The sequence below is a fragment of the Sapajus apella genome, unplaced genomic scaffold, assembly GCF_009761245.1.
Source record: "Sapajus apella isolate SASKATOON/1434 unplaced genomic scaffold, GSC_monkey_1.0 scaffold8, whole genome shotgun sequence".
Classification (NCBI taxonomy): Eukaryota; Metazoa; Chordata; class Mammalia; order Primates; family Cebidae; genus Sapajus; species Sapajus apella.
This window is the reverse complement of record NW_022436948.1, coordinates 29,073,180-29,099,816: the sequence shown is the minus strand read 5'-3', so window position 1 is coordinate 29,099,816 and position 26,637 is coordinate 29,073,180. Positions and strand designations below refer to the sequence as shown.

Here is a 26,637-nt window from a genome sequence, read left to right as displayed (position 1 = left end):
AAGAGACAACTCATGTTAACATTCTTCAAAAAACAAAACCAAAAAACTCACAAAGCTGCCAAGCTAACTGGGAAAGGATTCATTGTCTTAATTAGAGATAATTTTCTTGTTATCAAAGCATACTGATTAATTTCACTAGTGATTTCATCTGTATATACATACATATAAAGACAAATATGAAAGATGTATGCATATGTATATATAGTATACACACATTATATATCCATATATGTGTCTGTGTGATATGTATGTGTGTCTGTATGTATTAGATTTACTCCTCAGCCCTCACACAGTGCACTCCCAATCCATCATCCCACATCTAGAAGGGTTGGTGGAAAGAGAGGATCCGAATATTTTATGAAGCAGCCCACTGTAATCCCTTAGTACTCTACATTATTAGGTACATAAGAGCATCCATTTTAGAAACTCTGATTGAGTTTAAACTTAAATCAAATATACATTTGGGGTTGGGTAATATCTCGAGTCATAGTGTGGGATATCTTTTATCACATTTGCTATCTGTCCGTGTAAGCTTCTTACTGTCAGCTTCTATACCTTTTTAAAAGTTTACATACCTGGTATCAAACAATTTCTACCGAGGGCACTTCAAGACTGCAGCAAAGGGCATTTGACGGAGTCTATAACAGGTAATAAAACAGTGGTGTGGTCTGAATATTTGTGTTGCCCCCAAATTCATATGTTGGAACGTAATACACAATGTGATATTGTATTAGTCCATTTTCACATTGCTGTAAGGAAATACCTAAGACTGGGTAATTTAAAAAGAAAAGAAGTTTAATTTGCACACAGTTCTACAGGCTGTACAAGAAACATAGTGACTTCTGCTTTGGAGGAGTCCTCATGAAGTCTCCAGTCATGGTGGAAAGCAAAGGAGGAGCAGGTATTCCTACATGTCAGCCGCAGTAGCAGGAGCAAATGAGTGGAGGGGGAGGTGCTACACACTTTTGAACAACCAGATCTCATGAGAACTCACTTATGATCTGAGCACCTTCATAATCCCATGATCTAACTACCTTCTACCAGGTCCCACTTCCAACATTGGAAATCACAATTCAACAGGAGATTTGGGCAGGAACACTTATCCAAACGATATCAGATAGTATTAAGAGGTGGGACTTTTGGGGAAGTAACTAAGTCATGAGGGCAAGGAATTAGAGCCCTTATAAAAGAGGTTGAAGGGAGCTTCCTTGCCCCCTTTTTGAAGCAGACACTGAATCTGTTGGTGCCTTTTCTTGGACATCTCAGCCTCTGGAGCTGTGAGCAATACATTTCTGTTGTTTACAAAGTAACCAGTTTAATTTATTTTGCTGCGGCTGCCTGAAAGAACTAAGACAAAGGTGATTTCAAATTTCAATCTGAGGGGAGTCTGCAATGAGGTTAAGAGAAATTTAGAGACAGGAAAATATGAATATTCATTAAACATCTTCTGGGAGTAGTATACATATGCTCCTTTATTTAATATTTATGACAATCGCAAGAAGTTTTATCACTATTTTGCACATAAGGAAATCAAAGCACAGAGAATTTAAGCAACCAGTTTAAAGTCAGAGTTTTTACTCATATAAAGTTAAAGCAAGTTTGGTTTCCGTAAAGTCCAAACCTCAGCAGAATTCTGGAGTTTTAGCTCACAAAATATAGCCAAAGAAAAACTGACAGAGTAGCTGAAGTGACTGAAACAAGTACTAAGTGACTGGGTTTTATTTTTGCCACTGTGTGTAACCTGTGGGTTCTTAAAAGACTAGGCCCATATGTTCAGATTTGTTACATTTTAAGGATGCTGCCTAGTACCCAGGGCTTGACACCTTATATAAGAATGCATTTACTAGCCATTTTCTGGGTTGCCTAATTCCTTTTAAAAAATGAGTGGGAATGATGCTAAGGAATACCAAGTAAGTCCTCTAAACCTTTTAGGTGATCAAAAAGGAAAATACCCATACATATGTAGAGTTCATTCTTACAAATCATTTGTTAGAATCAGGCATTTCCTGATCTTTAAATAAAAGTTAAAATGTAGAGTTGCTTAAACTCTCTTCCTTTTTTTAAAAGTGAAAGTACACTTGTCATAGATGCAGTATAACTTTGGATAAGGAAATGAGAAAATCCAATATGATCTTAATTTTATTTCACCAGAAATAAAAGATTTGGATTCCATGTTAATATCCTGTGTTTCTTTAACAACAACTGAAGCCACTCTTTAAAGTCTTTTACTGTTAAAGAAAGGAGATTAAATTGTTTCTCAAGATAACAAAATACAGACCTATATTAGTTCTACCTGCAAAATAAGTTATAATCTTGGTCTTTGGAAGTAGAAAACTTCTCTGTCTATAACATCAAAATAGTATTAGGTAGTTCTAATAGTTTTAAAATACACTCACAAATTCCTTCACACTGAAGAGGTCTTCAGAAGGTGGATCATAATACTGCCCCCAACCCTTAGTGTGAGATGGATGTAGTGAGTTGCTTCTAGGAAATAGAATAAAATAGAAGTAATGTTGTTTAACCTCTGAAATTAGGTCTTAAAAGGAATTGTGGCCTCTTCTTGTTCAGTGTCTTAGATACTCACTCTGGGGAATCCAAATGCCATTCTATGAAGAAACTCAGCCTCATGGATAGACCAGCATGGCAAAGGACCTATCCCTGTAGTCTACTCCCATAAAAACACTGAAGTCACCTGTCTACAGCCATGCGAGGAAGTTAGAAACAAACCCTACAGCCCCAGTCAAGCCTTCAGGTAACACCTTGATTATAATCGCAAGAGACACTCTAAGCTAGAAATGCCCAGCTTAGAGTCTCTCTAAGAGACTCCCCAACTTCTGACCCACAGAAACTGTGAAATAATTTTGTTTCAGGCCCCTAAATTTGGAGGCAATTTGTTATGCATCAATAGAGATCTAATACAAGAGTTAGTCATATAATTGATAAGAAAGTACTTAAGAAATATTGATCAATACATAATATCACTATTTTGTCATAATATGACATCATACATAAAGATTATCATTTGGTTGACACTGGCAGGCACTACTGAGCAATCTGTCACTTTGGACTCTTTTTTTTTGTTTCCAACTTTTAGTTTGTGTTCACACTTTTGTTTAGAACTGCCTCAAATCGGTCTGATAAAATCTAATGAAAGACCTATGTCTCCTGCTTGTTAATAAATCACAGCATAAGCTTAGATTATTTCTCCAGCAACCCAGTGTTGTGACCTCAGTTAAGCTCATGAAAGATTGGTGTCATTTTGTCCACCTACACACATATCCCCAAAATGGTGTGCCATGTTAGGTATAGTTTTAAGTCTATATATAGCTAATGGGATGTGTGTAGCCAATATTTTATTTGTTAGTAATCCAATTTTCATCCTAAGGACTAAATGACTAACTCTAAATGCTGGTTACACTACATGTGAACCTAAGGAGGCTAATCTGGTTTGTACAATAAGAGGTGAGTCTAGACACTGTTTAACTCTGTGGACATAGTTGTCTGATTGCTTATGTAGAGCAGAGTTTAGCATTAACAAAAGTCACTATATTAAAAATAAGTTATCAGGAATGTATTCAGCTTTGAGGAACAGAAAAACCAAGAGTAGTGGCTTGAACAAGTATGGGGCTTATGTCTCTGTAAAATAGAAGTGCAGACATAGGCTTTCCAACCTGGCTACAGCTTCTGAAGGATGTCCTCAGTGAATTAGGCTCTATGCATGTGCCTGCTCCAACATCCTTCATGTGTGCCTTTGCCTCATGGCTGGAAGATAGCTGCTGAGTTACCAGGTATCACATCCAGCTCCAGGCAGAAAAGAGAGAAAAAGACAAAGCTTTATCTTCATGAGACTCTGCTTTTTTTTTTTCCAGAAAAGAAAGTCCTCCTCAGGAATGTCTAACTATATTTCATTGGCCACAACTGGATTCCATGGCCACCCCTAACTACCGGGAGGCCGAGAATTCAAATGATGAAACTTGCAGTCTCCATAGTGAAGGACATCAAGAAAGAAATTGATTGGTGTGGAATGATTTAACTCTTAATACTTTAATAGCTGCCATAGAAGGGAACCTCAAGGTTGTGGGGTTGTTATGTATATGTCTATACATAGATACATATGTATTTTTTATTAATTAATTAAATTAGCAACATTTTTTCTCACTTAAGGAGCTCAGAAAGCAAATGTTTTAATTCAGTCCTGGGTAGAGGTGCTTGACAGTGCTTAATATCACCAGCACTGAAGGTAATAAATGTTATCTCTCTTTTCTATCATGAATATGAATGATACTCTGAAGGCTGAATGCAACCTAAGAATTTACGTGAGAAATGAGGCATGCAACACTTTTGAAAATATATTAGCCCAAAGTCTGTATTACTGCATATTTTATACCCGTTTTAATATGCTACAAAAGGTTTGAGCCATCAACTGAATGCTGCCAGAGAAGAGCAAACAAGAACAAGAATGCAAAAATAAATGCTGGGAGTCAGGTTTTCCCAAGATGTTCTTTATGGCTGATGTAATGATCACAGTACTAAGCAGACTGCTTTCCTTCAAACACTACCCATCAGCACTTCTTCCGCAAGTCTGGCTCTCCAGCAAGTTTATCCTGGGCCAAGTATGCAGAAATATACATGGGGCAAATTGGGTTCAGGAGAAAGCGTTCCATGAACTTCTCTTGCTCCTGCCACCTGATTCTTTGTAACTTCTTCCATACCTGAGATCTTCTCTTCCATTTTAAGAACACGAAGGAAACATGTTTGCTTAAGTACTTTCTGACTGGGAATTAGACATTTAATTCTGATCATTCGTAGTGTCTGAAATATATTTTGTAGGCATAGTCATATGATAATTATAACTATAAAATGTTTTACATTCTACAAACTTTATCCCATGTTACTAATTTTCAGGAAATAACCATAGAAATATATTTACACTAAGATACTATTCATTATTTTAACTCTTTCTATTTTTACATAGTTTTAAGAAGCTCTACAATGAATGTGTATCATCTCCACAATAGGGAACAAAAATCAACTTCACTTTTTCCGGAAGGCTGTTGCCTTTCAAGACCATACCTAAGCCAAGTTTGAGTTTATAAAGTGAAAACCATAAGACATCACATCTGTGAACAAGTATTCATGGCCGTAATTGGACATTGTTGTCTCCAACCTTCATGTTGAAATTTGACCCTCAATATTGGAGGTGGGGTGATATGGTTTGGTTGTGTCCTCACACAAAATATCATCTTGAATTGTAATTCCCATAATTCCCACATGTCGCAGGCAGGATCAGGTGGAGGCACCTGGATCATGAAGGCAGCTTCCCCATGCTGCTCTCATGATAGTGAGTGAGTCTCATGAGATCTGATGGTTTTATAAGCCTCTGGCATTTCTCCTGCTCACGCTCACTTCATACTGCCACCCTGTAAAGAAGGTGCCTGCTTCTCCTTTGCCCTCTGCCATGGGTTCTATGTCTCCTGAGGCCTCCCCAGCCATGCAGAACTGTGAGTCAATTAAACCTCTTTTCTTTATAAATTACCCAGTCTCAGGTATTTTTTCATAGCAGTGTGAGAGTGGACTAATACAGGAGGCCTAATGGCAGGTGTTTGGGTTATGGGGCTGAATCCCTTTACAGATTAATGTTCTCCCTAAATGGTGAGTTTTCACTCTATTAGTTCCTACGTGGGCCAGCGGTTTCAAAGAGCTTGGCATGCACCTCCCACTGCCTTGCTTCCTCTTTTGCCATGAAATCGCTGGCCCCCTTCACCTTCAACCATGAGTGGAAGCAGCCCAAGGCCCTCACCAAATGAATAGCTCCCTCCCTTCCCCGCCTTTCAACAGATAAATTGCATCCACTTCTCCTTAGTCACAAGAAGTTAATAAATTAACATTTTGCATAATACTCCTTGTTAAACTATTCTGTCATAAAGATAAGTGTGTCTTAGCTAAATTCAATTGAATGTCTATTGTGAATATATTATAAAATTTAGATAAGACCAGTGCCTACTCCCAAATGAGGATTTCTAGATTAGATGGCTCCTGCTTGCCTGTCACTACGTATGAATTCCTTCAATCTTTAGTGATAGACTACATGGCACAATTGAATGCTTACCATTCTGGAAGCACCATTTCTTAGCCAAATTTAACCACTAGGAGCATTGCAGTTAGGGTAAAGATTTATCTTTAACCATTTTCTTCTAAGAACTTCCTACGTTACTTCCTTCCTTTCAAGAGACTGGTCTATTTTTCTATTAAAAACCTGCAGAGGGATTTCTCTTGGCATAAGGCGTGTCTAGAGAGCTCTTCCAGTAAACCAGCTCTTATTTTTCTCCTGGCTATCAGACAATGATTCACTTAGATATTATATCTGAGGTCTCATCTGAATTTAGGAAAACGAGACTGTGTGTTTCAGAGAGAATCTTCCAGCTGTGCTTGTACAAGTGTCATTAAGCCCTTGCAAAGAGTAAGGGGAGAAAGAGGGTGAGGGGAAGAAGAGAAAAGAGGAGTAATGACAACCAATGAATTTTTAAAAGTATGTTTTAACTAGCAGACACAGAACTGTACTGTATTCATGGCATGTTTCACTGAATCCTCAGGAAAGTACCGAGATTTTTTTATACACACATTTTACAGATGATAATAGAAGCAGAGAGAGTCTAAGTAAATTGCACAATGCCACATAGCTACTGACAGTCAAAGGGAGATTCGGACTGAACTCTGTCTGATTTCAGAGCTCTCATCCATGCACTGAGGGAGAAATCACTGGGAGACAGTGCTCAGGCAATGTGTTAGCATGTCTTGTAGCATAGGTCTATCATTCTGGTAGCATCAGAGCAGCCAGCAGAAACTGTAGTGGATCAAAATCATGATCTACCATCTAATTCATTGGAGAGCCTCCAACAACCTCAGGAATCAGGCTGGATTTAGGAATGTGAGCTCCCTTTCCTCACCAAATCAGCACTTTACAATTTATATGCTACGTACCTTCTATCTACTGCACCAAGGAAGGTCAGTTCTAAATTTTCTAATAAAACTATCAGAATGATTAAAGAGAACTTCATGGCTGTCAGAAAAAATATCAAAAGTAAGTCTGATGCCTGAATTGGCCTTGTTGACTCATATATGCCCTTTTTTGTTACAGGGTGAAGGCAAGTATTTGGCTATTGATTAATATTATGTTATTATTATCAGGGAGGCCAAACATTCGGACATTTTTAATTGCCTAAACTCCTGGGCCAATTAATGCAATTTTTAGAGGGATTGGTCAGGACCTACAGTATATGATTTTATATAAGTGCTTAGTATAGGTCTTGAGAGAGAACATTGCAGTATATTAATTTAATATTCCCAGAGTTACTTATCAAAAGGCTATACAGCATGATGTTTTGCAAAATCAAAATAGTTTATTATATTACATCATTCGATTTTTTTATCTGTATTTCAATTCACAGGGACATAAGCATACCAATTATAAAACAACCTATAATAACTAAATACAAAATAGCTATAAGCCTGTCTAGATATTGTATACTATTTCTAACATATTACAGAGCTGAGTAACAAGATGATTTTCACAAAACATGCAAATGCTGATTATTCACATTACCTGACAGGAAGTTCCCTGTAGCATTTTTCCTTGAAGAGTATTCATGTTGCTACTTAGAAAATCATCTTCATTTAGATCTAAGAAAAGAGATAACTGTTATATACAGATTATCAGAAATCATAGGATTTAGGAAGTTTAGGTACAATTTAACACTCATGTTTTTATTTAGTCTGTAAGGCATTACATTGGCTAGGTCGAAAATTTTTTTCTTAAATATATGCTATTTTTACAACAAACAGATCAAAATAAAAATAGAAATTTAACAAAATAGGGATGCCCCTGACCAGCTGTGTTTCTGAGGAAGCAACAGAAATTAACTGTGACTCCCTTTCTTTCTTGGTAATGATAGGATTGTGGACTAGCAACAAAAGCCACTTTTAACTCCAAAATGCTGTGATTCTATGCAGTTAGCACCTCACCTGTTTCTATTAAACTAAGCTTTCCACCCCTGGCATTTTGAGCTTCATTAGCTTAGGTCTTCTCAGCATGAATTATTTATGTCCAAATTGTTCTATGCATGCTTTAGTAAAAGCTTTGCAATGTAGCATCCATTTGCTTGCAGCTAAATGAAACCTTTTCAAAAGTAGCAGCACTTCCCTTTGAGCTCCTGTAAAAGGGAGCTTCATTTATTTAAGTCTGAAATATATGGTATGTTAAAAGGGGACAAGACTTTATGGATCGCTTAATCTAAGCCTCTTATTTTACAGATGAGGGGAGTGCGACCCACACATCACCTGGTCACCAGGCCAGTGAGTTTTCCTTTCACTTTCACTCCTGTTTATTTGCAACCATTGCTTCAGTTTTCCACTATTCTTCATTCTCATATTCTGAAGGGAAGCAGGGACAGGCAAGTCCTATCTTCCATGTACAGTAAAAAAAAATAGGCGCAGATTTTTCTCCAGATCTCCATCATAGCTATAGTTCAAAGATATGTTAAATTCACAGCACAATCTCAAAGTTATTTGCACCAATAACTTAATATTTAAAATGAGAGTAGCCATACAACAGGATTCCAGAAAGTACCTAAATTTTAAAATGAGCTGATTTTGCAATCTGGTTCTTTGAATCAAGAATTTATGTCACAGGGCCAGGCCGCTAGAAACTGAGCTTTAGCAGCTTGGTTTTTATTTTCTGTCTTGAGGAAAACAACTATTGCCTCCCTTCTTTTATTCCTTTCCATCTTGTCTCTTTTAATCACCTTTTTACAGGAATTTTGGATAACTCCTTCTATCGGCGTTCTTCTGAGTATAGAAAAAGAACAGTAAAGTGGCCTCCTGTGTTATAGAATTTTGAATCAAGCTGAGGAAACAAGATACCAATATGTGTGATGCACTCACATAACAACACAAAGCAGAAAAACGAGTGATTCATATACCATACTGTGGGGAGAGATCGCCATGACTCAGAGAACTTGTGGAAGAAACAGGGCCAGAATGGAAGCTTAAAGAATGGAGATAGTTTAAAAAGGTGGAAGAAAAGGAAAAGATATAAATATAGCAGTGATGCCATGAACATTGGCCTGTCGTGCAGCAGAAGTGGAACATGTTTAATTAAGTGTAGAGATTGAGGCTGGTGAGGCCAGAGAGCAGTTCTGGATATAGAGTAAGAGGGCTGGATAGGTGCTGAGACCAACTTTTAATAGGCCCTGAGTACCAGGTGGAAGAATTGAGGCATAAACCTTTAGATCAGGCCGGGCGCGGTGGCTCAAGCCTGTAATCCCAGCACTTTGGGAGGCCGAGGCGGGTGGATCACAAGGTCAAGAGATCAAGACCATCCTGGTCAACATGGAGAAACCCCGTCTCTACTAAAAAAAAAACTACAAAAAATCAGCTGGGCATGGTGGTGCATGCCTGTAATCCCAGCTACTCAGGAGGCTGAGGCAGGAGAATTGCCTGAACCCAGGAGGCGGAGGTTGCGGTGAGCCGAGATCGCGCCATTGCACTCCAGCCTGGGTAACATGAGTGAAACTCCGTCTCAAAAAAAAAAAAAACAAACCTTCAGATCAATGTTGTAAATATAAATATCTACAGGCACATGCCACCACACCCAGCTAATTTTTGTATTTTTGGTAGAGACGGGGTCTCACCATGTTGGGCAGGATGGTCTTTATCGATTGATCTCATGATCCGCCTGCCTTGGCCTCCCAAAGTGCTGGGATTACAGGTGAGACCACTGTGCCCAGCCATCAATTTTTAGGTTATTCTAACATAGATGCTTCTGGCTATATTAATTGTCAAACAGGCAACGATAATCCTAGTAAAAACTCCTTTTAATAATTGAAGGATCCTAAGATTCATTTGCTAAACACTGGAAGTCTAAGCGGTCTCATCATTGAATTCAGAAAGCCTTCCATGGAAATATGCAGCATCACACCATGCAGTGGATATCCTTTCCTCAGGGAGTTTATTCCTACCTTGTCAGCAAAGGTTGAGAGGTGTGAAGTAGGACTTCCCTCTGACATTCCTCACATAGCCCAGTTTGGCCAGAGTTAAATCAACTGCTCTTGGAAAACAAATTTTTCTAAAATTAAATGTGTGTTCCCTGAAAATTAACCAGAACGGTGAACATATTTTTGAATTTATACCATCTTTTGCCATCTTAAAATTAAGCTACTTGGCATCAGACCAATGAAAAAATAGTAATTAGTAAGGTCTTGAAAAATTAAGCCAAAATATTTATATCTTACATTGAAGAGGCTGGTCTAATAATAATATTGACTAGAATTCTGGAGAGAAAGTAGGTCTCAAACCAATGGTAATTCAAATAGTGGACTAGAGTACAAGGCCTTAAGAACACCTCTTTGTTCTCAGTAGGTTTCTCCTTTTACAATTAATCTCATCAAAGCCATATGCAAAGATTTTTTTTTTTTTTTTCAAGATGGAGTCTTGCTCTGTCCCCCAGGCTGAAGTGCAGTAGTGTGATCTCGGCTCACTGCAACCTCCGCCTCTGGGGTTCCAGCAATTCTCTTGACTCAGCCTCCAGAGTAGCTGGGATTACAGGAACCTGCCACCACGCGTAGCTAATTTTTGTATTTTTAGTAGAGACGACATTTTACGATGTTGGCCACGTTAAAGTCGAGCTCCTGACCTCATGATCTGCCTGCCTCGGACTCCCAAAGTGCTGGGATTACAGGCGTAAGCCACCGCACCCAGTCAAGAAGATTTATTTTTAAATTAACAGTGCAGCAGTATAGGTGAAGTTAATGTTTCTCTTATTGCTAACACTGTTTTCCGACTTTCTCTGGTCCCTCACTTCCCTTACTAACATATGCCATTTTTCCCCAGATTTTTCTTGTGGAATAGTCTGTCACACTTATGCTGATTGATTGTAAAATTTCTGAATCTCCAAATATTTTATTACCTTTTTATCATTTTTTAAATGTTGATTTATTTTTATTCTTTGTACTTTCTGGTCTAAATATGAAAACCCTGTTCTTGAAATTATATTTAATTAAATCATAAGTTAATCTTGGGTAAACTCCAATTCAAGATTCAAAAGTTTGTTCTTCTCAATTCTTTTTTATAAACAAAGCCAAAATAAATTTAAACATTTTAAAAATTGACTTTAACTTGCTAAAATAAATATTATAAATATTCTTCCTATTTATAATGCTGAGAAATTAACAATTAACCTGAATTACAGATTAATTTCTCTTGACACCTAAACCATGCCAATTTTTTAAAGTCCTAAGCACTCAATTTGTTCTACATTATTTCACAGATGTAGTCTCTTTTAATAGAACAAATGTAGGCTTAGATAAAAGTCTCCTTAGAAGAAGGAAATGGACTAAACTAAAAATATTATGCATCTGGAACTCAACTTATTCTGATAAATTTGGTCTTAATCTATATAGTACAGTCATGTTGTTGATCTATGGATTAATACACCAGACACAAATCCTAACTAAGTATAGCCTATGGAATTTTTTCATCAGGTCCCAATACTCTTTTGGGCTGAAATGCTATTAATATAATGTGTCGTGTAGAAATATCATTTTGAAATTGAGGAAAATTGCCTTTTCTTGGCCTTGAATTTTTAAGACTGCTTGGGAGTTAATGTCACTCCTACAGTTTATTTCCCTATATATTTTCTTCTATTTTATTGAAGCTATCTTTACAATTTCATCATTAGTGTCTAATAAAATCATGTGCTGTGGATGATAGCAAAGATGCACTTTCGCATCTTTATCTCACTGAACTCCACAGACTGCCTATCCCCAGGCACAGTAAACTACTACTAAGTAATTATGCAATTAACAGCTAAGAAGGAGTGTTTAAAATGAGAAGGAAATATTTTAGGTTAATACATAGGTCACTAATTACTTAGAAATACTCTGAGCTTTCCAAATGAAACTACTATACCCATAAAATTTGAGCCTACAACTTGTGGCCTTGAATTTCTCCCTTCAATTTATAATGTTACAGACAGCCTTGGTCTCAGGCCATCAATTCTTCCTAGCATGGCATTAATCACTAGGAAATGTCCTGTGACTCAACTGCTACTGCTGAAATGTCGGCTGAACCTCTTGCACACGCACACATGCACACGTACTCACTGAACACACATGGTCATTCAAGAACCTGAGAAATACCAAAGCTGGGACAAATTCTGTAAGGGCTTTCTTTCTTCCTTCTCTGACAAAGCCCTCAGAAGCAACTGACCTAAGGCCAAGATTCTTTGCTGCTTTGTCAATTTAGCTATAACAAAATTCCCTGCCCATTATTCCTAATTTAACACAACACAACAAAACAAAAAATACTTAAGAGAAAGGCAATTTTAGGAAATAGAATATTTGAAGAAATTTATGGAAAAATGTATATCTAAAATAGTCTAAACATAGTTATACCTTCTTTAGCCATAGATCAACATACAATAATCTAAAATGCAACATGTGCATATAGAGGAATTAATAGATAAATGGACTGATGGATGAATAGAGAAACTGATAAAGGAATGTTTGATTAACTGACTGAAGGTGTGGATGCATATAGCTGGTATCCATGTGGTGAAGACAGAGTCCAATCCAAACATGATAAGAGAGGGAGGTGAATGAAGCAAGGTGGCTGAATAGAACCTTCAGTAATCATCCCTCTCACATAACCAACTTGAACAACTATTCACACAAGAAAGCACCTCCATAATATCCAAAAATCAGGTGAGTGATCACAGCACCTTGTCTAACATCATATCCATGAAAGAGGCACTGACAAAAGTAGGAAAGGGTTTTGGATTGCTGACTCCACCCTCCTCCTCTACCTCTGGTAGCAGCCTCATGGTGCAGAGAGAGAATCTTGGTGCTTGGGGAGGAAAACCAAAGTTATTGTGGGACTTCGCATTGATCTCAGTGCTGTCTCTCACAATGGAAAGCAACACAGGGCAGAATTCAGCCATCAACCACAGGGGAGCATATAGACTAGCTCCCAAGTTCTGACTAGCCCCACAACAGTAGACTGAGGCACTTTGGGGTCCTAAGTAAACTTGAAAGGCAGTCCAGGCCACAGGGACTGAAATTCCTGGGCAAGTCCTGGTGCTGTGCTGTGCTCAAAGCCAGTGGAATTGAGGTGCACATGATCTAGTAAGTCATCAGCAAGGGTGGCCAAAGGAATGCTTGGATCACCCCTTTTCCAACCCCAAGCAGCACAGCTTGCAGCCCCAGGAAAGACTCCTTCCTTCTGCATGAGGAGAGGACACAGGAGAGTTAAAAATGACTTTGTCTTGCAGCTTCGATACCAACCCAGCCACAGTAGAATAGGGCACCAGGCAGACTCCTACGGTTCCCATTCCCTTCTTCATCCCCAGGTGAAATTTCTAGACTCTTAAATCATCAATAGTTAATGTAATCAAATGTTTCTTGTTCCAGTAACCTGTGGGGGTGAATACCAAGCAGATCGACTTCTGATACTGTTTTCATCCTTCTAAACCCTTAAGACTTTCTGTTTTATTACTTGCCTTCCCAAAGTAATTTTAATTATGAAATCACTTATTATTAATATGTTATTCTATATCTGACTGCTCATTTGCTCTCCTAGAAATTTTTTAATTGTAACATGACCTAATTTTACATTCATAATCATTTCTCTTAATTTTTTTAAGAAAATCTAACCATAACTATTAACATGTTGATGTTATCTTTAGAGAGTTTCTGCATGTTCCAATTTTTAATATATTTTAAAATTCTTTTGTGCATTCAAACTTTCAACTTTCTTTTCAACGGATTCTTTGCTTCAGCAGGCAACTTAACTAGATCCCACTTCCTTTTTATACATGTGTCTATGTGAGGTATGGACATATATGCATATGTATACATGTATGTATTCATAGTTTATAATAATACATATTCTATTCTGTCTTATTTCGTTTTCCCTTTTTAGTAGATCACAATGTTCTGCTTATTTTCATGGTGAAAGATGTAAATTTTTCTTACCTGCCCTTTAAACTACTTTGGGAAAATGCAAAGTCAGCTGAACTAAATTTAGTAATTACCTTTTAGCTGACAGGGCCTTCTGATGTGGGAATCATTCTTATGCTTGCTGAGTTCCTGCCAGGTTTTGTCATTCACAGTTTTTCCTTCTAACGTGCAGCAGAGAATTGGTTAGCAGAATTCATAGTAACATTTGTCCAGTAAGTATAAGACATTTGAAATCAAAACCAGTTCAGCACGGGGGTTTGTAAATTGGTACATGATATCTTAAGGGAGCTCTGTGGCCCATTCTAGGGAGTCCTCGTCCTTCATGGACAAATGCAGGTACGCTGTGGGCTACCCACTTACTCCCATGAACTACATAGGCACCTCACCACATATGGTAGAATGTGGTTACTCTAGTGTCTCTTGATAGCTTATGATTGCATTATTCTTTGAAGTCGTTTTTTTGAATTCACAACCAATTATTATTATCACTTTTTTGAGACAGGGTCTTACTCTGTTGCCCAAGCTGGAGTACAGTGGTGTGATCATAGCTCACTGTGGCCTCAAATTCTTGGGTGGCGGGTATCCTCCTGCCTCAGTCTCCCAAGTAGCTGAAACTACAAGCATATGCCACCATGATAGGTCCATTTTTTTTGTAGAGACAGGGTCATAATCAATTATTTTTATGCATAAGTTAAAGTATCCTTGCCCTCCATATTTCCCATTATATCTTTTTTCCTTTTGAGATGGAGTCATGCTCTCGGCTTATCGAAACCTCTGCCTCCTGGGTTCAAGCAATTCTCCTGCCTCAGCCTCCCTAGTAGCTAGGATTACAGGCACCCACTACCACACCCAGCTAATTTTTTGTATTTTTAGTAGAGACAGGGTTTCACCATGTTGGCCAGGATAATCTCAAACTCCCGACCTCAGGTGATCCACCCACCTGGGCCTCCCAAAGTGTTGGGATTACAGGTGTAAGCCACCATGCCCAGACCATTTCTAACAAACTAATTGTGTAGAGAGAAATTGAGCTGTGAAGAAACTCATAAGATCCTTAAATAGAAGATAAATGATTGGCTCAACTTTGTCCTCCCAATATCTAAAGTAGGACCTGGACATGTGAAGAAATGAATTGCACCAAATGAAGAATTGGAATCCCTTTTAAAATCAATCATTAAAATCCCAACGAAAATCAATCTTTCTACATGTTGTATCATACATTGATAAAACAAGTGTTAAGTAATGCAACCAATGTGTAGCATGAAGACAAACTCAGCATGCTGTATCGATTTTAAAGTCACTATTTGCTCATTTGTTTTGATTATAGAAAAGGCAGTTGATCATCAAGAATTGTGTTAGAAGTATTTGTTGTATTGTATGCAGAATAGACTGAGAATGGATCTAGATGGAAAATATAATTTTGCCTTACTTCCTTTTATTTAAGACTATGCACTATTCAAATTGGGGGTAATATTCAAAATATTTAACAAGAAGTGACTGCAGGACCCTGATAGGACCCAGCACCTATAGATGTTACCGCTGGGCGAATTGAAACCTGATTGAAATGCAGATATCCTTCAAAATCGTACCCATTGAGGGGTATCACCTTGGTCAGAATGAGCTTTTCAGATCCTACCAGAAAACTGTTTTTTAAAAAAGAAGGAAATGGGTATGAGCACCCCACTCCTAATCTCCGCTGGAAAAATGGAAAGGGAAAAGGGTACCCATAAGTTTAGCACACTACATTAAAAAAAACAACTTGACTGGATGATCTAGATGTTTCACCACTGTAAATGTTTTATAATTACTGACTCCCTATATGCTGTAAGGTAAAAAGAGATCATTAATTTTCTAAAAGAAATGAACAGAAATAGATTTTTTTCTTTAGAATTAAGATACAAATCAAACTGATTGCATGTATTATTACTATGTTTGCTATCACAGAACTAAAGAGGAGATTTGGTGTGTGGAAAATTGTAGAAGAGACTTTTATAATAGAATCACTTTCTACTAATTTTTTGTTGACTCCTAGATTCACATATCTAAAAAGACCTCTAGGGCTGGGTACGGTGGTTTATGACTGTAATCCCAGGACTTTGGGAGGCTGAGGCCGTTGGATCACCTGAGGTTGGAAGTTTGAGAGCAGCCTGACCAACATGGAGAACACCATCTCTACTAAAAATACAAAATTAGCTGGGCATGGTGTCACATGCCTGTAATCCCAGCTACTCCGGAAGCTAAGGCAGGAGAATCACTTGACCAGGGAGGCAGAGGTTGGGGTGAGCCGATATTGCACCACTGCACTCCAGCCTAGGCAACAAAAGCAAAACTCCGTTTCTCCTCCTCCCCAGAAAAAATAATCTCTAACAAGTCACCTTGACCACGGAGCAGCCAAGCTAAACATGGAGAGCTGGAAGGTGATCAACCAATGAAGTACCAAAGAAGATTATTCTCTTTATAACAAAAGGAAATTATTGCAAACAAATCAATGATTTCTTTGTCATAGGCATTTAAAGTTAGAATGTAGCCATTTAAAAAAAATTTCTTCTATATAATTCAAAAACAACTCAATTTGACTTTCATCAATCGGTTTCGTTGCTGTTAGGCAGGAGCAGGAGAAAGAACTTCTGGGGAGACAGAATACATCGTTTACACTTGAAATCTTAGAAATCACTAACCAAATATTTTATTTTCAGACATAAATCTCTGGAATAACCTGGAAGAAAAAAAAAATATTTAAGTCTAGATTTAATAAATAACATTTTAATCAAACAGAAATTAGAATGTATGCAACACCTTTGGGAGCAGAAATAAATTCTACCTCTAAGTAAGGTTTACCTACAGTCTTGAATTTTCCTAACCCTAGGTGGCAAATTACAGTAAATACAATTATAATTTGGGTCTGTAAATTTCTATGCAATATGGAGAAACTAATATTCATAAAACCCGAAAAAATAGGTAAGTCATTTTACATTAAAGTATCTCAGGATAACCAAATAGTTACTGGGGGGAAAGTGCTTTTCCAAAAAATTATGTTAATAAATACAGAAAGAATGAAGTAAATTAAATATAACTATTGTGAAACATCTAATAAAATAACGGATATGGAAAATAATCACCAATTATTAATAAAGCCTAATTGAAAGGCTGATGGGCAACTTTATGCCAAATGGATCAACTTGACACCATCCAAACCCACTGAGCAATATCACTGTCATAAAAATATGACCATGCTAATCAATTCATGTGTGTGGGTGAATACACATATCTCATAATTAAATTGTCATAGCTTAAGTGTTTTCTACTATTGATATTCTTTATTGTCATTAAATCAAAACCAAGGTTACACTTTTATTTAAGCTTATAATCGTAAGCAAAAACAGACATGATAAAGTTTCCTTTTTCTTAATTATTTTCTTTTTAATTTTTCTAATGCCAAATGCTTAGGACATCTCTTGGCATATAGCAAGCATTCCAAACAAATAAAGCTATTTATAATATAGTAAAGTGAAGTAGGTGAATAACAATGAGACTAAGCATATAGTTTACAATATAACAAAACAGAAAGTATGCAGTCATTGAAGACCAACTTTTAAATATGTATGTATATATTTAAAACTTTTCACACTTTATATATGTTTGAATCTTACCATATTTGGAGATTTAACTAAAGGTTTACAGGAAACATAGAGTAGAGAAGAACATACTTAAAAAAACACAAGGATTCAATCAGCAAAATTCAAAAATCTGGGAAATTCTTCAGGACACAGACTCCAGTGTCTTCAACAAATAAATGAAAAGACATAAATTAAGAGACGGGAACTGGATCCAACTGAGCTTTATGGATACTGATTTAAATAAACCAACACTGCAAAAGCATTTGAGCATTTGAGCCTGGCAGAAATACATTAATATTGACTGTATATTTGGCAATATAATGTCGTTTGTCTTATTTTGTTCTAGTGCAGCAGTGGTATTGTGATTATGCCGTTCAAAAAATAGTTCCTATTTTCTAACAATATACACTTAAGCTTGATATTATGTGTCTGGCATATGCTTGATTAAGAAAAACAGTGGGGATGAAGTTGGGGGAGTGGAATGGGGTAGAAATAAAATAGAATTGACTCTAGGTTGATTCTTGTTTAAGTTTGGTGATATGAGTTTATTTTAACTCTTCCCCTATGTACGATTGAAATTTTTCATAATAAAATGTTTTGAAACAGAAACAGAGGATGGAACTGGGACTATGCTGACTTGACCATGCTAATTAACACGCATGTGGGTAAACATGCATATATCTCATCACTAACTGTTACAGCTTAAGTGTTTTCCACTATTCATATTCTTGATAGTCATGTGCTCACTTTGGCTGCACATATACATATTCTTGATAGTCATTAAATTACAACCAAGGTTACCCACCCTTTCTTTGTCATAGGCATTTAAAGTTCTTTTAAGCTCAAAATTATAAGCAAAAACATGCATAAATAAGGTTTCCTTTTTCTTAACCTTTTGTTTGTTTTTAATTTTTTAATGCAAAATGCTTAGGACATCTCTTGGCATATAGCAAGAGTTCCAAACAAATAAAGTTGTTTATCATATTTTAAAGTGAGGTAGGTATATAACAACATGAGACATCATTTCCATCTGGAGAGTGGTAGGCGCAAAAAAAAAAAAAAAAATTGAGGAACTCAAAGAAGTTTTCAATTTTATTTCAATTGCTTGGAATCTGATGAGCATCTTGACTGATCTGGTTTATGTTGGAAAAGCTGTAAATTGGTCAGCATCAGACACTTTCCCTTTAATTCAATCCTCCTTCTGTCTTCTATGTTTTGGTGGCCTATATTCTGTGGAGGCATCAATCACAAGCCAACAGCTACAGTTTTGTATAAGTATGTGCCTTGGAATTAGTGAATTTCTTATTTATGGTCAGAATAAACAGCCTCACATACATGGCAATTAGACTGAGAAAGGCCCTTCTTTACTCCATCTCATGCTTAAAATGCCAGTGTCATAGTTTAAACAGTTAATTGTAGCTAAAATACAACTACACTAGCCTGCCAGGTCCCTAAGCTGTTAATCACCCAATTACCTACTTACTATGAATGTGTTTTATATTTTTAACTGGGAGAAAGCCTTGAGCAAAATTTAAAAAAAAGGAAAGAATATGAAAAAGCAGAGTGCTAGGGTGGGAATAGAGTAAGGGCTTTTGAGAAAAAGGACACCCAGAGAGAACATCACGTAATTCACAATTTGGCCCCAGACCAATCCAGGGTGCAAGGAAGCCATTCTTCTGTATCCACGGCAACCACTCTGAAAGTTTCCCATAAACCAGCTTCCTGCCCATGTGTATTTCCTGCTTATCAGTTAAAATCCCATTACCTTATGCAACGTGTGTATGTCATGTCCTCTGGTAGCTGGATGTGCTGAATGTAAAGCCAGGCCTGACCTAAATAACCCGAAACCCTTTGCAAACACATTTTTACGTGGATTAGAAAAATACTTCAGAAGATTTATAGGTCACTGATAGAAATATGTTTTTATGTAGGCTCCCACTTTAATCTAGGATTGGTTTAGACACATGTTTCTTCTGAAAATATAATTTTCACATCCCTGTCTACTGGAATGTCACAACACAGCTTTCCCATGTATCAGCATAAACAGAGAAATAGTAGCAAAGTAATCCACACCTAGATTTGTACATGACAGCTAAAAAAGAAAAAAGTTCTCTGGCAGGAAGTTCACTAAAAATTCACATTCAAGCCAGGCACGGTAGCTCACACTTGTAATCTCAGCACTTTGGGAGGCCAAAGTGGGCGGATCATGAGGTCAGAAGTTCGAGACCAGCCTGAGCAACATGGTGAAACCCCGTCTCTCCTAAAAATACAAAAATTAACTGGGCGTGGTGGCACTCGCCTATAATCCCAGCTACTCAGGAGGCTGAGGCAGGATAATCACTTGAACCCAGGAGGCGGAGGTTGCAGTGAGCTGAGATCATGCCACTGCAATCCAGCCTGGGTGACAGAGCCAACTCCATCTCAAAAAAAAAAAAAAAAAAACTACATTCACCATTACAGAACTAAGGGAACATGAAGTTTACAAAGTAAATTTGACTTACTTTCTCTTTTTTGGTTTTTTATTCTCCAAATGAGACACTCCCTGTAAAATAAAATAAAATTAATAAATAAAATAAAATAAATAGCATAAGCCAAAGCTATACCAAGAAATCTGAAAGAATATTCATTCATTTTCTAGTAGAATTAAAATGTCACTCATTTTGCCTTTTTCCTAATAAAAAGACTGATATGTCCCATGTTGTATTTTAGTAATGTGTCACAGAAATTTGGCTCAAATTTTAACTTTTTTTTCCTTTTGTCTTTGTAATTTTGAGAAAAGTAGGATGTTTTCTTTATTAACTAGGGCTTATACCTTATTTTAAGCCCTTGTCATTAAAAAAAACAACAACAGGTCTCTTAAATTAAAACATCCCATTAAATCCTCATAATCTAAACCTTCTGTCCCTTCTTCAATCCACCGAAACCAAGGAGAGAGATACATACCAGGGTGTGTTAGTTATATCATGGAGTACCTTCATTTGAGAAAGAAGGAAAGTAATCTATCACAATACCCTGAGGGTGTTGAAATATATCTGTGATTCATCTGACCTTTTCCTTCAGACCAAGTGACAGTTGTGTAAAATCCTTTACACTTTTGGGGAAAGAATATGTCACATTTTTCACTATCCTTTAAAGAGCTTAAATTGCCCTAGGCACCTTTAAAAAATCCTTCAGATTCTCTATTATTCATCTGTTCTTCATTTAGAAAATTTACTAAATATCTACCACATGAAAGGCAACAGATTGTGTTCTGGAGAGGTTCATTTGTTTGGCATGGTAGGAATTTACATACCAATGAAAATTGCTATCAATATTCCACTTCTGAGGGGGAAGGAAACACAAATGCTAAGGATAAGAGGAATGGTGACTGTAAACCAGAAAGAGGAAGTTTGATTCTATTATTCCAATGGTTAATAGTACCACCCAGAACATAGTGAAATCCAAGACAACCTTTCCCCCAGATAGTGATTGAAGGGGCCATTTATCTAATCTTTATTTTGTTAGTATCAAGATTTTTTAAACTAGCAGAGGACAATTTGAGTTTCCTATTTTCTCAGTTGTTGAGCAGAGCGTTACTAAAACCCGCCGTGCTAAAACAGTCAGTCCCTGAACTTGAGGAGCATATATTGCCAAGTTTGAAATGCTTGTGCATCACCCACAGGACATTGCTCATAGGGAAAAGGTGACGGATAGCGCTTGTAGGTAAGGACGTGGGAGTCATGAACTAAGCCCTGATGTGAGTTGGGATATCAACAAGCCTTTGAGGAATTAATGGTCAGACTGACCACTCCTTCCGTTCTCTATGCTTTGTCATCCTGTGCCCTAAATGTACCCAATCTCTATTCAAGGTCTTTTTCTGAAATTGTTTAGGTCTTGAGCCAGATCTCTCCAAATCTCAGATTAGAAGCTAATTGTGTTCTTTGCCCCACAATCAGTGGCCACACACAGTTAACCAGCTTTGTGACAATCGTGAGGAAAAAAGATGGCCACCCATCTTTGTAGTAATGTTTTTCTGTCACATATATTTGGAACTTACAAGGAAAGAGCAAGCTCCATGTTCCACAGTGTATGCCATCAGGTCCAAATGTCTTAATTGTCAAAATCCATCATCCTGAGTCTCATTAGTTTGTCATATAGGTTTAAAAAGATCTCTTGGGATTATGAATGTTGCCCTCTTCAAAATAGTCTACCTTTTGTGAGAATAGACAAGATTTGCATTACGGAATACGGAAAATATTCAATACCTTTTAATTTTTAATCATTAAAATCACAGTACTTTGGAAACAACTTATTATATCAGTATTCCTTTGCCTTTGCTACCAAATAGATTATTTCTAGATGGTTCAAAAAGATTATATCCAATTGAGCAAAAGTGTTTGAATCTGGGGAGAAGACAGATTACTCAAACACAGTCTCCTGTATCACCTGGGTGAAGCTTTTGTTAATATATTTAGGTGTGGGACCCGCACAAAGTTTAAACACTTGTAACTGGTGATTGTGATGAAAGGAACATAATTAGCTTCTGGTTTGAAGTTTGGAGACATCTAGACTGAGACTGAAAGAATTTCAGGATGGGTGTGGTGGCTCGCGCCTGTAATCCCAGCACTTTAGGAGGCCATCGCGGGTGGATCACGGAGACAGGAGATTGAGACCATCCTGGCCACCATGGTGAAACCCCACCTCTACTAAAATACAAAAAACTAGCTGGGTATGGTGGCACACGCCTTTAGTCCCAGCTACTCAGGGGGCTGAGGCAGGACAATCTCTTGAACCCAGGAGGCAGAGGTTGCAGTGAGCCGAGATCACACCACTACACTCCAGCCTGATGCCAGAGCAAGACTCCACCTCAGAAAAAAAAAAAAAAAAATTACAAGACCACAAATAGAGATTAGTTACTTTTACCATGTATGTTGTCAAAATATTCTCTAGGGACTAATCACTTTGTCCTGTTTTGCTGGAATTGGGGTCATCCAATTTTTCCTCAAGATGAATCAGTTTTGTTTTGGAAATTTTGTTAAAAGACTTTCTTGTAAATAATATTTTGCGAAAAAATTGAGGGGAAACTTCTTTTTAATCTCTATTAAGATGAAAGAGTTAATGTAGTTCCGTTTAGGCAACCTGCTTCCTACAAGGGTAGGGAGGGTTAGGCACATTAAATGTAGGTCTGGAGTGTGATTATATGAAGAAGAGGGCTTACACAAGCCAACATCTACTTAATTAGAACAATAGGTCTATTCCCTTGGTGTTGCCTGCTTGTAGATTACTACTGAACTGGTTAAGTAATTTTTAGTACTGCTTATGCCAGACTCAGAGCAGCTGTGGAAAATGTAAACGGCTTTCAATTGTGACTGCTGCTTACATAAGCAGACTGTCATGTACACTGGAGTTCATACCCTGGGTACTTTATTCCTAGAGGGGCAAGTCAAAGAAAGACTCATGCAATTTTATTTTTAGAACCACAGCTGTGTGTGTGTGTGTGTGTTCTACTCTGAATTCCAAAAGGAAGATGCCATTTCAGAAAGTTATTTCAGTAAAATAAATGCCTAGTCCATTAATTTGACATTTGCCATGAATACGGGGTCAAACTTACTTTAAAGATTAAATGAGTTAACCTTTATGAAATCCTTACATGATGCCAAACACATTGGAGACACACATATATATATATATATATTTCTCCTTAAATTGTTTATTAATAGTTACATAGAATTCTGATATTGAAGTGAGTTGAACATAATTATATGTATGTAAATATGTATACACACATATAACTTCCTGTTAAGCCAATTCAATTTCTATTTTGTTCAATTCATTCTCTTGCAAAAATGAAGACTGTTCACTTGCATGACTAAAATGGCTATATTAGTATTAAAATACAGTGATTCCAAGAATGCCACATGGAAACTGAAAAGGTATGTTTCTGGACATTTCTTGGCTTCCTATGTTTCAACAAAGTTCCTACCAATGTTCATAGAAGACATGAAAGTTAGTTCCTTTTTAAAATTCTGATAGACATGTGGCAAAGAGAGTAATTATGAAACTTCAAAGTTAATAAAATAAACTAATTTTTCAGCATATCTAAGGCAATCAGGAAGATGAAAAAATATATATTGAGGTATCAACAGTATTCTCAAAACAAGATTTATGTGACGGGGAACAAACGATCCCAAATATGAAGAAGCCCTACTGCCTTCCTCCATAACTGATTGCAAATGTATGGAAAAACTCCAATGAAGGAGATGTCTTTCAATGAAGGAGATGTCTCCCAATGGATGAGATCACTATGGCAAAGGGGAATGTTGGTAAATGTACCTAGTCTGAGCCCAGTTGGTTAAAAAGCAAATTATTAAGAATGACAGGGATTAAATCCTATCCCTTTTCTAATGTAATGATTTTACATATTTCCAGAATAATAATGATGGAATACATACAGTATCAAGCATAGTTCTAAATGCTTTATGTATAGCAAGTCATTTAATCCTCACAACAATATGTAGGGTTGATGCTATTAAAATTAACCTCAATTTATAGATGAGTAAACTGAGGCACAGAGCAGTCAACATTCTTGCCTAAGCCCACATTACTAGTAAGCGATAAAACTAGGGTTTTGTGCTTGGTGTCTTCACTGCTACATGATGCTACTTCTATTCTTGATGGCATAGATACAAAATCTACCTATCATCTAGACTGGAAATTTCACAAAGAAGCACTATTGGCCAGAAGGGAGATTAGCTACAAAAATTCAGAGAAATATAATACCACATATCACTACTAAACAAACAACTCAGAAAGAACACCTTTCTTGAAGCACTAATACTAATAATTTAATAGTATTTGAAGACAAGTGTGTAGACAGCAGACTGATGTGTCTTAAAGGCATTAATCATTTTGGAGCTGCCATCATCATCATCAAAGAATGCCCAGCAATTTATGACACCACATTTAATTAAAATCAGGCACTTCAGGAACCAATGAATTTAGATGACAGTCTGCACATTAGAGGCCCCATCAGCATATTACTGTAATAATGTTATAGTTCTTAGGGAAAACAGATTTTATCCTCCTGTGAGAATAAAATGAAGAATGAAAAGCAACAATCAGCTCTTTCTGTTGGGAGAAGTAAGGCTTTCTTGCCAGCCTGTCCAGCTCCCGAGTCTTCAAGTAACAACCCCGTACAGCTAATGAATTCTGGTTTCTCTAAGGGGCTGGTGTACAGCATCCACACACAGCTTCTCATCTCAGGACAGATCCTGTAGCTTATCCTGGAGAATGCACAGGGCCTGTCACCCACCAGGAACAGAGCTAGTAAACTGCATATGAACTTTGCCATTTGACTACTAGTGTGCGAAGAGAGCCTTACATCAATCCTAAAGTAACAAACTCTTCTGAGAGCATTATAAATATCCAGGATGGTAAAACAGGTTACCTAGGGGATTGTTATTTACATTATAAAAGATTCCTCCTTTTCAAAAAGATTCCCTTCCAGATTTCTTAAAACAGAGCTCTCTTAAGTGTCCTTAAATGTGATTTATAAAACTGTATTTACACAAGGTTTTAGAAAGGGAAAGAACAACTAGTGTTTATTAAGTGCCATGTTTCCTGGCACTTATTGTCTTCTTTAATCTTTGTAGCCACAAATGAAACAAGAGCAAGCCAAACAAACTTGCAAGAAATGTGATACAAAATCAGATAAGTAAAAATATCAAATTCCATCGTTGCAATGGAAAAGCGCTGAACTGGTATCCCAGAACCTGACTTGCTCTCCCGGTGCTGCTACTAACCTAGACAAAACCCAGGAAGCCCCTCAGAGCTCAATCAGGTGTCCACATGTATAAAACAAAGGTTGATGAACAAGAACTTTAAAATCCTGATCTATAGTATTTCAGTCCAATGTCAGTCAGTAGTGATGACAAACGCTTTTAAGAGAAAATTAAAGTGGGAACAGGCTTTTTTGTTTTACAGCTTTCTTTTTTAAGATGATTAAAGAGATAACCATGGCTTTCATCAGATTCAATTAGTAATTGTCCTGTAAGCCTAGGAAATAAAAAAAAGAACAGAGCATAATTAACCTTAATCTATTGATTTCATTTTACTTTAACATAAATCTTTATTTACGGGAGGAAACCAATTAAAACCACCAAAAGGTGTTTATATATGAATTGGTGGTAAAGGAATAGCTGTATGTCATCATAGATATAAGAGGAAAAAATAAAAATGAAAGAAAAGTGCAGTCTTGTCAGTGAACGTAAGCTATGTTTTACGTATTGGCTTGTTATGAGTCATTACACAATCCCAAAGTCAAGAAAAGGATTACATGCACTGTTTTGACACTGACTACTCTTGTTCATAGTTTGATGAAGACCTAGCTGATGGGATGCCATTGTTAATCTCATTTTCTTCCTTTAGTGTCTATGTTATTAATAGCTATGTCAGTGCTGATGATAATATAAGACAGAACAAAAAAACTCTCGATTCTAATAGTTTGAAGTCAAGTAAGAAATGCAGTTAAGTGGTGAGAATACCAACTTGGGAGTCACCTACTTTGACTTCTCCATTACTCACCTATTCTAAGATGACATGTCACATTTCACTGTGTCCATTTACCCATTTATAAGACACTAGACTCTAAGTGCTTTTTTAAGACCTTTTGTGAAAGGTTCTTGGACACTGTGCAGTGGAAACATCTTAAACACCTGTCTTTCATCATTTTTAACTTCAGTTCTTCCTTTTTAAGCCAAGCTTAAATCTCACTTTCTCCATGGGACTTGTACCATTAAACTATGAACCACGGTTATGTACTTAGAGTTAACACCTATTACTGAGCATTTACCTTGTGCCAGCCTTCCTGTTAATAATATAAAATATGTTGTCACTGTTTATTCTCACCTGATAATTAAGAGGTAACAAATAATTTCCTAATTTTATAGGATTATAGGAGAAGAGACAAGTGCTTAAAGAGTTTAAGAAAATTGTCCAAGATGGGATTATTTTTTTTAAAGGTGTCTAGCTCT

The 26,637-nt window shown here is 37.0% G+C and overlaps 1 protein-coding gene across 2 annotated transcripts in view; it reads right to left on the bottom strand.

Annotated features, from left to right (window-relative positions):
• LOC116550961 (SAM domain-containing protein SAMSN-1) overlaps positions 1–26,637 on the bottom strand; it is a 147,669-nt gene that overhangs the window by 100,968 nt on the left and 20,064 nt on the right. Inside the window, exons 3-6 of one of the 2 annotated variants that reach the window (XM_032277171.1) lie at positions 20,128–20,168; positions 16,688–16,725; positions 14,087–14,173; positions 7,604–7,680 (exon numbers count right to left, since the gene is read on the bottom strand). In XM_032277171.1, coding sequence (XP_032133062.1) covers positions 7,604–7,680; positions 14,087–14,173; positions 16,688–16,725; positions 20,128–20,168 — 243 coding nt within the window. Of the gene's footprint in view, positions 1–7,603; positions 7,681–14,086; positions 14,174–16,687; positions 16,726–20,127; positions 20,169–26,637 lie in introns of those variants that run through there. The other variant, XM_032277168.1, reaches the window with a different exon arrangement.